This window comes from Cariama cristata, unplaced genomic scaffold (assembly GCF_000690535.1).
Source record: "Cariama cristata isolate BGI_N322 unplaced genomic scaffold, ASM69053v1 scaffold39808, whole genome shotgun sequence".
Classification (NCBI taxonomy): Eukaryota; Metazoa; Chordata; class Aves; order Cariamiformes; family Cariamidae; genus Cariama; species Cariama cristata.
In genome coordinates this window covers 1,434-13,911 of record NW_009630211.1, presented here as the reverse complement: position 1 = coordinate 13,911, position 12,478 = coordinate 1,434, and the positions used below count along the sequence as shown (strand labels likewise).

Here is a 12,478-nt window from a genome sequence, read left to right as displayed (position 1 = left end):
CAGAGTAGGCTGAGTACAGAGATTATCCTATGGATACCATCCTTTCCTCTCTGGCCTAAACTTTTCCCTTAGGATGCAATTGCAGAACATCTCTGTTGACAACTGAAAATCCTAAGAATTAATACATAATGAATGTGGGGCATCATATAATGAGTATTAAGAGGTAAAAGTAAGACAGCAGCAACTGCAACATAGTCACTGGGATGCTTGATGGTCAGAGAGCAGGGCTCGGTGATAAAACAGGGCAAAAAAAATCCTCCTCTACAAGTCCTTTACCATGGGACTTGATAACAAAAAACTCCTGTGGGACCCAACTGGCTGAGGCTGGATCCTTCCCACATTAAAGAACAGGCCCTCCTCTTTGCTGCTTCAAGAGTTTCTACAGGTAGAGTCACGTATGACAGTCAGTCATTTCAGATTTGTGCATGAAAAGCAAGTGCTTAAGCACGGAGTTTGAGATATTTCTGCTGGTTACATCTAGTGTTATAATAGGAGTCATTTGTGACTCTGCCAGTACAAAAACCACAGAGCAGATATTGAAACCAGCTTGAACATTAAAGTTGGACACAGATTTGCAGCTCAGCTAGAGCTTAATACGCTGCTATTGATTTCACTGGAATTGTATCTGTGGGTTACAAAGTCAGTCTTATTAATACACTAACATTTTTAATAAATGGTAAAATGGATCAAAACCTGGCTGACAGCCATTCAGTCTACCAGTAACGCAAGTGTTTCTTTTTGGCAATGATATGCCACTGAGTAGCAGCTCAGAAGCACTAAGTATGGAGCCTTGTGTTTTATTGTCCCTGCTCTTTCGCAGCAGGGACTGATTCCTGTCTGTGAAACTTTAGGAGGCTGGCCAGGTTTTGATGGTTAAGATGCTTTCAGATGCTGACCAGAGTAGCAAATACTTTCCAGTTGATGTTCATCCTTGCTGATTTAATTCAATAAGGCGACCAGCAAATACAGCTAATGTTCCTATAATACAAACTAGCATAAATATGCCAAGGAGAAGATGATCAACCACCATCGCAACAAACTTCCATTCTTCTGCAGCCTGGGAAAGAAACAAAGGATATGGTAAAATCTCTGCAGAGCTGTGTTTGTTATCGGCATTCTTGTATTTACTGTCTTGAACAAGGGAAAGGCTCTTCCTTAAGTTCCACTATTGTTTTGCAAAAAATACTCATTTTCTGCTCAAAAGCAGGTCAGCAGTTGAGAAAGCCTAAGCTACCCAGAAATGCAAGTTTCAAGACTAAACTGTTTAGAAACCCTGGCAATTTGCTGAACAATTTCATTAAAAAGAAATGTTGAAAATATTAATTTTTAGTCAAACTTTGCTTTTGAAAGAGTATAAAACGTTGAAAGCAAAATGCTTACTTTGACTCAACTGGCTTTTGTTTTTCTCTTGCTTTTTCATTCCTTTGGGATACCTCAGCAATTGTCCTTAATTTAGCTTTGGTCCCTGCTTTCCATGTCTAGTATACACTCTAAGGTCTGGGAAAACCTTCTCTGTAGCTCCCTTAGTCTTTTTTCCAGTTGTGGGACACCGTGAACCACTTGCTTTGCAAATGCGTTTTCACTGGATGCTTTCATGGGAACCCAGCACTGTAAGACTGAGCAGAGTGCGAGGTGCTAAGTGCAGCACAGCTCAGGATTTCCACCCTGTAACTCTGCCTTGTGGAGTGACACATACTGGCCTAAGACACCTTCTACTATTGCCTTAGTTGCCCCACAAGTGGAAGAGGCTGTTGTAAATTATCTAGGGGATACTGATAATCAATACTGTTTTGGGGTGACTCGTAAGTGAATGCAACGAAGTGGCAGCCTTCAGAAGCCACAACCTTCAATTTATTTGGGGAACTGGACTTCTGAAATCCCCTGGAAGTGATATCAGTGGTGCCCAGATGACACAAGCAGCTGAGCTCCACTTCCGAAGGGAGCACTTGCCAGTAACCCGAAGACCCTCCTTGTAAGCCTAGAAGGAAGTGAAGCCCAGAGATGCTGAAGCCACGCCAGCCCCGCTGAAGGTAACACTTTCTCTGCAGAGAGGCATAGGAGTCATGAGGAACATGAGACTACAGCCAGAGCCATTCCACATGCTCCAGGAATTTGGTCACAGGAACAAACACTGTGGTGTAAATCCTGCCATGGGAAGAAGGCACCTCCTTATCAAGAGCATGGCCAAATTATTGTCCCGCAGAACTCTCTCCCCGTCTTCAGGCTAGCCTGCAGCTCAACAGAAAAGGGCTATGATCATTTAGAAAGGTGAAGTACCAGGACTGAATTGCCCATGCAAAAGCTGTGTGAGCTGTGATAACGGAAATAAAAGAGGGGATCAATTACATTGAATGTGCTAGAAGGAGGCAGAGCTAGGTTTTCCTGGGGAACACTGCCATATGTGACTCTATACGCATTTATCCTTCCTTTGGCTTGCAATGTGGAAAAAGTCAGTAACCAGAGTAGTTCATGATGTGTTTCACTTGCAGGGACTATTTGTAGCATTCAGGAATAAAAAACTCTTATCAAAACTGGAATTATCATTTAAGTTACGTTTAACATTTCTCAGATAAAACTACTAGCCTTTTGGAGTTCAGCTTGCTTGCTGACTTTTCAAAAGTGACAGGAGCTTGCTTACCACAGGGGGAAGATGCCCGAGTGGAAGACAGGAGGAATGTGTTTTGGAACTTGCGTGCAGTTCTTGAAACTGCTTTGCTACTCACAGGCACTCCATCTCTATGGCTTCACATACCACATTTAGAAAACCTTAGCACTGACACTTTTTTTTTCTTTTCTTTTTTTGTGGGCCAAGATTCAATTGCCATCTGCGACAATTATCTGTCACTCCTTGTTGGCTGCATCAAGGGGAGAAAATTGTCCCCTGCTAAAGCCAAACCAGAGCTTGGAGTGGTTTTGTGAAGCAGGGATATTTTGCCAAAAAAAATAAGATGTAGCAATTTGAAAGCAAGAAATGAATCATGCACAAAAAATGCCTTACATTACTGGCTTCTTGGTCCGATTTCATAGTTTCTGCGATGTATTTGATTCCCTCTATAGCATTTTTCACATCTGGATTTTTGGTAAGTGGGGAGTAGAAGTTGACAGGCACAGAACCTGGCTTCCCAGAAATTTCAGAAATATCAATATCTTCTGCAAAAATATTTTTGTCTTGTTTATCCCTGGACGGTCGTTTCATTGTAGAGAAAAACATGACGTTTGGGATTGTGTCAATAAAGATCTGAAAATAAAGAGGGAGAAGACAACAGTTGCTGCTCTGCAGGGCTGTGTTACAGATGCAGCTGTGTACTGAACAAAGGCAAGCCTCTCCGGTCCCAAATCGCTTCCCGTGCTGGATCAGCCACGGATTCCCTCTCGGAGTATGTCACAGCTCACGCCTCAGTCACACTGGGGCTTTTGTCAGCCTTATGTCCTGAGGCAGATGGGGTCACCCACAGGCCTGTCACACATTTTCTGGAAACCATTTCCCCCTGCCATATAGCCAACATCTACACATGAAGGGGGGCATGACGTCCCAGAGCAGACCCTCAGCTCATGTCAGCTGACAGAGCTCTGTCAATCTTATCTAATTTGGAACACATTGCTTAAGACTGGCTTGAAGAATGGACTACAAAGGATCTCTTTTGGCTACTTACGTTTGACTTTTTGCTAATACAAATATTTGTTATATATGCATGTAAGGTTTACAATAAATTCCTTTGGAGTAACAGAGGCTTGCTGCCAGAGCCATTTTAAGCACATGCAGTGTTTGCCTGTTGAAATCTCTGTTCTGCAGGGATTGTTTGTGCTGCAGAGTGAATCTGATGTAAGCTGTAACCTTAAAAAGTATAATTAGAAATACACAGAGCAATCTCCTATTCATGTCATGGTTTAATATGAACTCAAGCAGGCTTAAAAAAGGCAAGAATAACTGAATGGATCCTCTTTGGTTCTGTCTCCCTGGCAAACTACTTGTAATGACAGGCATCCATTTTTTTCTATATCTTGGAGTTACCATTTAGACTACTGTGCAAAGATCTCCTTGCTTCCAAAGGGCTGCAGAGCAACTGTATTTACTAGAAAAGCACAGAGAAGATCATAGCTTTTGCTAAACTGTGGTTTTTTTGCAAAATGGGATGCGGAACGCAGGTATCCCCAATGGCCTTTGTGCTCTGCACTCACATGGACTGGCAAACTTGGCCACTGGCAGGCAGCAGTGCTTTGCAGTCAGATGGAGAATTAGACCAGGAAATGTAATTTGAGTCCAGCTGGACATTTTCTTTTCCCTGTACCTTCAGCTGCCTGTGTTTTGCCTCATCTGTTCCTTGCAAGACCCTACCCCAGTGGATGAATTTGTTACTTTAAGGAGCACTTTAGCAGTCTTGCTGACTTTATGCACAGCTAAGTAATAAACACTGGCTTTTGTGCCTAGACAGATTTAACGTGATGCATTTACTTCCCCAATTCTTGTTGACTTTTATTAGAAAACCTGCCAATAAAATATGGAGTGCTCAGTGGAAACCAGGAAACATGCAAAGCCATAGAGCTCACCTTCCTGACCCAGTGCGGCATGGTGTGAGTGCTTGGGGAGCGGTGGTGGGTGTTGATGACGATGACCGTGATGATGATTGAAGCGATGACAAACACCATTGTAAACAACATGTATTTGCCTATCAGAGGCACTGCACTGGAGGTGGAGGGAATCAGCTCCACGATGACCAGAAGGAACACAGTCAAAGACAGCAGGACAGAGATGCTGAGAGTCATTTTCTCACCTGCCATAAAAACAAAAACAACAAAACCCCAACATTGCTGCTCCTATCATTCAGGAGAGTATTTATTTCAGAAGATAGGATGTGGACGATGGCTATTCACACAAGTACACATGTGTGCATCTGCAGTGTTATCATTTCTCCCAGCATCCAAAGCAGTAACTAGGCTGGCCAAACCTGAGAGCCCAAGGTAGCATCAGCTCCAGCATTAAGGGGCAAATCACCAGGTGTGACTGGGCTGAGGTACGGGTGCTGGATATGGAAAGCTTACTTGCCGGGAGCACTTCATGGGCTGTGCATTTTGAATGAAGAAGTGTATGCGCCTGATTAATGTTTGCTCCACAGCCTCCTGGGGGTTTGCTTGCCTTACCCTCTGGCAGGCTCATGCTGGGCTGAGTGGGCAGACAAAAATCACATTTGACACCAGGGGTCAGTTGCTATTTTAGATCTTCCGATATGTAGGATGTCAAAACTGAACCACAAAATATGATTCACACATCTTTTGTCTATCCAGTTCAACTTTCTGTAAAGTTTTCCACTGAAGAAAAAAATACATCAAGTATTTCATAGAAGGGGGTCAATGACATTAAGCAGTATGAGAAGCTGACACAAGGTAAAATGAATGAAGCAGAGGAAATGGTTGCAGGGAGCAGGACCTTCTCAGCAGGGACAAAGGAGGCCAGAACAGCCCAGGATTACTCTGTGTCACACGAGGTAACGTGTGTGAACTCTCTGCTCTAACATAGTGCAGAAGGGCTTCAAGTCACCCCTGTGTGCTCACTGACTGCGTGACATACTAACACACTACCTACCTACCCATGGCAAAACACAAAAATCAACTAGCTAAATCTTTGTTTTGCAGAAGTTAACTAGTGATTTCTGTGGGAAATCAGCTCAATTTATTTATATCAATAGTTTCAGCTTTCAGCAATTACCCTTCATTTGCAGATTGTTTAGAGCCATTAGTTTGAGCTGAAACATCCAATTTTAGTAAGCGCTGCCCTTCAAGTTGGCTGGTGATTTCAAATACAGAGAATTTGTCAGAAACTTGTTAGAAGAGCAATTTATATGGCAGTAGAATAAATAAATTTACGTACCTGAATCTGTGGGTAGGTAAAAAACTAACCCGGTTAAAAAGGAGAAGAGCAGGCAGGGAATGATGACATTCACAATGAAGTAGAGGGGCAGGCGCTGCATGAGGAAGTGGTAGGTGATATCCAGGTAGGGTGTGTCAGGGCAGCAAGCGTAGTAAACCCAGTGCTTCCAGCCACGGTAGTCCTTCATCACCCACTCCCCACTCTCCATGAAGTTACTCAGATCTGGACGATCACTCTCCTGACAGAATACAAATTCTTAATATTAAATGTTCCGAACAAAATCAAAACTTGGCAGTTGCTCAGGAACAGGATTCCCAATAACTCAGGCACTTCATGTATTTTTGTGAGCAAACCACTTGTCTATGTTATTTTGCCATAGAATATCATCCTCTACACAGCATTCAACTAAATATTTTACAGAAACAGTCAGGGATAGTCAACTATAGAGAAAGACTGATTAAATATTTATAGATAGGAGACACACCTGAGGGCCATCTCAGGACAAGCCACACACCTGTTCTGGTACACAGCTCTCATTAGTTCAGGCATTTGAAATCACTTAAAAAAAAAAAGGAAACAAACAAAAGCAGAACAGGCAGCACCACAAGGAGTGATGTGAAGATGTCGGAGGGTAGACAGGTAGGAGACTGTTAGGGCATAGGAACTATAAGCATGCAGAATTTTAGAAGCCAAATCAGGAAATTTTGTGCTAGATCTACAAGTAGGGCTTTTATATTTTACAGGTAGTACCTGCTTGTCTTTCAGTCAAAACAAGGTTAAATTCTATCCTAAATCTGAGATTTCCCTAAAAACATATCTGGGTCTTTACTGCTTTTCCCAGTTACAAACTCCTTGCTTACCGGGTTAATAACAACCACTGTACCATCATACGTCCAAGTTCCCAACTTCATACTGCAGTTCTGCTGGTCAAATGGGAAGTGCGTGACTATAATTTCACAGTAACTTTTAAAAATAGCTGGTGGTGTCCAAGTAATCAGGCCTGTGTGCTCCAGAAGGACTTTGGTGTATTTAACGATGGCAAAATCACCGTCTGCGCTGCAAAACGAACAAGGACATTAACAGCAATGTGGGCAGCCAAATTCACACAGCCACAAAAGGTTTTCTCTGGCTGCAGATCGACTAGTCCCCCCAGTGCCATCATGCCTGCTGCTGGAGAAGCTTGCTCTGAGGCATGCTAGCCACTGGCCCAGATGTGGTGGGAAAGCAGCCCCACCATAGTGGTGACATGGGGCAGAGCTGTCCCTCCCTCGCCGGCAGCTGGCACCCCTTACTTGTTGTAAAGAACAAGGTCTGGTCGCCAGATATCGTCTGAGGGGATGCGGATTTTTTTCACGCCACCGTAGTCGTCTGGATTCCACTTGAGGTTGACGTCCGTCCATTGCTAGAGAGGGAGGATTTTGTCCACTGAGAGCGTTTTCCAGTGCTTCTGAGGGTAGTTTTGGTACTTTCTAGAAAGATGCACCTCCCTTGCTTTGGGACATGCAGGTAGGCATAAACATATGCTAGTGGGACCCCCAGCTAATTTTTTACATTAACATAGATGTTGGTTTAAGAAGCTTATGAAAAAAAAAATGTAAAAGATAAATATACCAGAAGTCTACTGTTTGAAATACAACGCAAAATGCTTTTCTTAGGGCTCTTAGTGTCTAGTGCATTTTGTTCTTGAGACCCTAGAAAGAAGAAATGCTTTGCTAGCTGACCCACCTGTCCAAGTTGCCCCTGAAAGCACAACACAGTAGTTCATTCCTGGCTGTGTCCAGTGCATTTATTTGAATTGGATTAAATGGTTAGCAATATTTAGAGTTACCTGTTTCAGGCGTACGTTGGTTGTTACAATCTGATTCACTTCATCCTTAAAAAGAAAAAAAAAAAGAAAGAAAAGGAGGCAGTAGCAGCAAACATCAGGATTAAAGAAGAAAAATTGTTTCTTCAGAAAAATGACACCATTTGGCACTATCACATAAGCCAGCGGTTCAACATGTACCACACGTTCATACCGTACCACACTAATAAGCTGGATGAGCTGCAGCCCAACGGTGACGACGACGGCATCCCGATGGTCCTCCACCGGGCGCACCACCTTGTTGTAGTCCCTGAACAAGTCCTCGACGAGGCGAGTCTCGTGTTCGTAGCAGAGGGCCAGCCCAGCTGCAGAACAGCAGGGGTGGCATCAGTGAGGTGGGACAGGGGACACACTACAGTCCATCAGTCTGAGGTGGGCGTGAAGGAAATACTGTCAACAGAAAGTTGCTGGTGGTGGGTGAACACCGAGTCCTCTGTGTGACTCCACTTCACAGAATCACAGAATCGATTTGGTTGGAAGAGACCTCTGGGACCACTGAGTCCAACCTTCGCCCTAACACCACTATGTCAGCTAGACCATGGCACCAAGTGACACGTCCAGTCTTTTCTTAAACACCTCCAGGGATGGTGACTCCACCACCTCCCTGGGCAGCCCATTCCAATGCCCAATGACCCTTTCTGTGAAGAAATCCCTCCTCATTTCTAGCCTGAACTTCCCCTGGCGCAGTTTCAGACTGTGCCCTCTTGTCCTGTCACTGGTTGCCTGGGAGAAGAGACCGACTCCACCTCACTACAACCTCCTATCAGGTCGTTGTAGAGAGCGATCAGGTCTCCCCTCAGCCTCCTCTTCTCCAGGATACACAACCCCAGCTCCCTCACTGTGCATTGCCAGTACCCTCAGCAGGGGTAACTACCTGTCTGATCTGGAGGTCAGCTTAGCAGTAAGGCAGCAACAGCCTCCAACCTGGAGGTGAACAAAACCAAACAGCCATGATTGTGGACATCAGACTGAGCACTAGGAATCTCCTCCAGGTTCTCCCAACCCACAACTGTGCTTACATGCAATACTTGTGGAGAGTTAAGCGCAGAGAATACCCATAATCAGGGATTTCTGATGTCGTCTTCTCCACCTTCAATTCCACAGACTTGCCTGTAACAGTAACATTAAAGCACAGGGCCAAGCACAACAGTCATTGAGCTGAAAGCACCATCCAGACTCCTTGCATCTGAAGTCTAAGCAGAGCAGGAGGCCTTCTCCATGATGGGAGTCGCTCAGGTTGTGTTCGTGGTGAGAGAGCAGGAAACCATTCACAATGCGGGCTCGTATCTCCCTCTCCTCAGGGAAGGACTCAACCTGTCCTTGGCGAGCTCTGCCCACAGACTGCGCAGCGTGACTGGGCAGCGCCACACAAAAAAGCCCTCGTGAGAACAGCATCACGAGTGAGAACGGCAGGTAGCGGCTCTGTCTCAGCGCAGCTTCAGCAGTGTGTGTGCACAGCATTGTACTGCCCGGGGGGAGGGCTCGGATTCCCACCTCACAGAAAAACAGATGAACCCCGTTTCCAGATTGCCTGTCGCAGAGCAAGCAGCGCACCATGCACCCAGACTGTAGCTGCTTCACTGTTACAGGGGAGTCAAGCAAAGGGAAGGGGGGCTTGGGGATGTTTTTGTATGTACCCCCTTTCAAAGGTAGTGAGAGGGAACAGAACAGCTGAGCCTCGCCACAAGCTGTTTTGGCAGATCTCATCCTTGCCTTCCCCTCTCTCAGTTTGAACCCTGGGCCATTGAAGTCAACAAGAATTTTGCTGCTGAATCCAGCCTAAGCTAGGATTTCCCCTCATCTCCTAACTGACTTTTCATCAGCTCCTTTTATATAGTTGAGCTGAGATGCCAAGGATTCTGTCTCGGCCTTGTCCTGTCATGAGATGGTATTAAAATACTCGGATGCCATTGAGAAAAGCTGTTTGCTGCAGACGAGCACTGCTTCCTTCCCCTGCCAGGAGGCTGGGCTGGGGTGGGCGGGAGTCGTCTTTCAATTTTTAAGTTATGATCACAGCATCATATCTAAGTCAAGCTCTTTGCTATGCTTTCTTAATCCAATTAAAATCATTCACATTGCTACCTTCTGGTGTGGCTTGGTAGGAATTTAGTATACTGCTCAAATTTGGTGAAAAGTTTTTAGGCTCACAAAATACTTATTCTTTTAAGGGACAGTTTAAAAAGAATTATCCTGGTACAACGCATGTAGCTGCAAATCAATCCTTTTTCCTTGCCAGTAGTCCTACAACTTAATGAAATTTCTTGTAATGAATTTTTACATTTCAAGCCATGTTTACTAGGTCCTTTCACACATTTTAAAATACATGTAGCACTAGAGTAAATTGGAGCATGGCAGAAAGATGACAGAGAGGAAAAACAATTAAACTCAAAAACTTCTGACTTCGAAATATCTGGTGTCTAAAATTATAAATATCTGAGCTCTTACCAATGCACTCCAAAGCTCTCATTCAAACAATTTGGTGGGTTCATAAAACCTTATCAGTAGGACAGGCTGCTCCGAGAACACACATCCTCTCATATCAGTTTCTATGCAAAGCCCTGGTCCTGCACGCTCAGGAAGGAGCCGACCCCCATCCACGGCAATGGCTGGAACACCTTTACCTGCGGAGAAGAGGAGGAGTACGCGATGGACCTTCATCATCCCGTCTCCCTCTCGCTGTAGTCTTACAGACGGAGGCATGCACAAAGCGCCTTTCAGGCCCCTTCAGCGAAGGGCTGTGCTGCCTCCTGCCAGGGTGCTGGTAAAATATAACCACCGAGGGATTGATTTACAGCACCTGTTTTTGGGAACGACAGCTGAGGGCCACTGCGCCGCCGGGTTGGAAATGGGAGCGCAATGTGTTTCACCAGTCAAGTATCTTCTGCAGTTTACAAAAGGTCATTTTCTCTAAGTGGCACTGTGATCTGTGACTTAATAAACAAAGAAATCTATAAATAAAGATAAGAAAGGATTATCTGTAGAGTAACCAAACATCTCGGCGAGATCTCAGAAACTTCCCGAGCTGGAGACCCAAAGCTGTGTGTCATCCTTTCTGATGAGAGCAACTTGCCAGATTTGGGATTTTGTTTCTCGGACGGAAAACAGATCGCAGTCGTTTATTTCTGATGCACCCTCACCAGCGTACAGACTGCACGCTGGGATGAGGCTGCTCCCTTTGCTTCACTGATAGATGAGAAATCTGTGAAGAAGCAAACAAATACAATCAAGAGAAATCCATCTCCTGGAATCTACTGGGATTTTCAGAAGGTACTTAGTAGAGTCCTCCCCTTGAAAGCTGTTAACTAACCTCAGTAACCTGAAGTAAGAGGGAAAACCCTCCCATAGATACCTATAGGCTTACTGAACTGTGAAAGGCAAACGGTAGGAACGTATGTTCGGTTTCTATAGCAGGGCAGGTCCAGTGGATTCCTGCAGGGCATGCTAGTGCTTGCTCATTACTGTCATAAATCATCTGGAAATGGGTGAAAAGTGAGGCGTTTGGTTATAATACTCAGTTATTCAGGCTAGCAAAGAAAACAACCAACTGTGAAGAGTTATATCTATCTCTGTATCCACCTATATATATCTGATGAGTTCCTCTGAGCTCACTGCTATCACTCAGGAACAAAATCTTGAGACAGATAATTCTATGAAGTGCTCAGCAACGTAAGACAAGCAAGTCTGTCAGTTCCTAGGAAAAGAGATGAAACAAACAGGAAAGATGCCATGATAAATCCACGGTGTCCTGAGTGCTCTTTGCAGTTCTGATCCTCTGGTTTCAAAAGGAGGTGTGGAAAAGGCCCAGGAGAAAGTGACAGTGACATCCACGGGACAGACTGGCTTCCATACCTGGAACAGATAGATCGTATGAACCTTCAGTCTGGAAGAGAAGCCAGAGAGAGAAAGCACTTTAGTAGGGTCTGTAAAATCACAAAGGGTCTGGAGCAGGCAGATTTGGGTTCACTCACTGTTCCAGTCCAAAAAAAGTAGAGGGTATCAAGGGAAGCTTGAGTTGACAGGCTTAAACAACACTTCTTCACACAACACGGCTGCAGTGGAACTCAGTGCCACAGGAACTTCTGGTTGCCAGAAGTTTGTGTGTAGTCAAAAAAAAATAAATCAGTCTGACAAATTCATTTCATGCTATTAAATAAAATAACGTCCAAGAAGTCTGTCGCAGACGTCCCAGAATCATGTGTCGTAGGATGCCGGAGCAGCATCCTGGGGAAATACTGCTAAATGCTTGCCCTGTTCTTGCACTTTTCCTTAGGTACCCGCTGTTTGGAGACGTTGGACTAGGTGACCTGCCACAACCATTCTTACACACTGCAGATTTCCTTTTCCAGAAAACTTTCCCCACAAAACCCTTTCTTAGCTTTGCTTCTGAGTGACAGCAGACATACTTTCTCTTTCTTATGGATATCCTTTGTGCTGTCTGCCAGCTGGTTTGGTGTTTCATGCTGGATGCCTTTATTATTAGTGGTTTGTTTTGTTTTTTGTGATCAGTCCCCCTCACTCACCGCTCTCCACTAACTCAGCATTCAGCCTATGCATTTACATTTATCCTTCAGTAAGAGCTCTCCATATAGATAACTCTGGCCTTGTTCCTCGTCTGTGCCTTGGCCAGCAGCTCCCATTGTTGCAGCTATCTTATTTCAAAAAGGCGGCTGGCTTCTTCCAACCTTTATCCCAGGCTGGGCAGCTGCCGTGCCCAGCATAGATACAATTGCGTGGAGGCATTGCAGGAA

At 44.7% G+C, this 12,478-nt stretch overlaps 1 protein-coding gene across 1 annotated transcript; it reads right to left on the bottom strand.

Moving 5' to 3' along the window:
- Positions 1–912: 912 nt before the first annotated feature.
- On the bottom strand, positions 913–10,391 carry CHRNA1 (cholinergic receptor, nicotinic, alpha 1 (muscle)). The gene is made up of 9 exons (XM_009705431.1): positions 10,352–10,391; positions 7,890–8,035; positions 7,695–7,739; positions 7,159–7,268; positions 6,727–6,922; positions 5,867–6,104; positions 4,549–4,772; positions 2,999–3,238; positions 913–1,057 (listed from the first exon to the last, which is right to left on the bottom strand). The coding sequence occupies exons 1-9, from the start codon at positions 10,389–10,391 to the stop codon at positions 926–928; spliced, it is 1,371 nt and encodes a 456-aa protein (XP_009703733.1). The 3' UTR covers positions 913–925.
- Between the last annotated feature and the right edge of the window lie 2,087 nt (positions 10,392–12,478).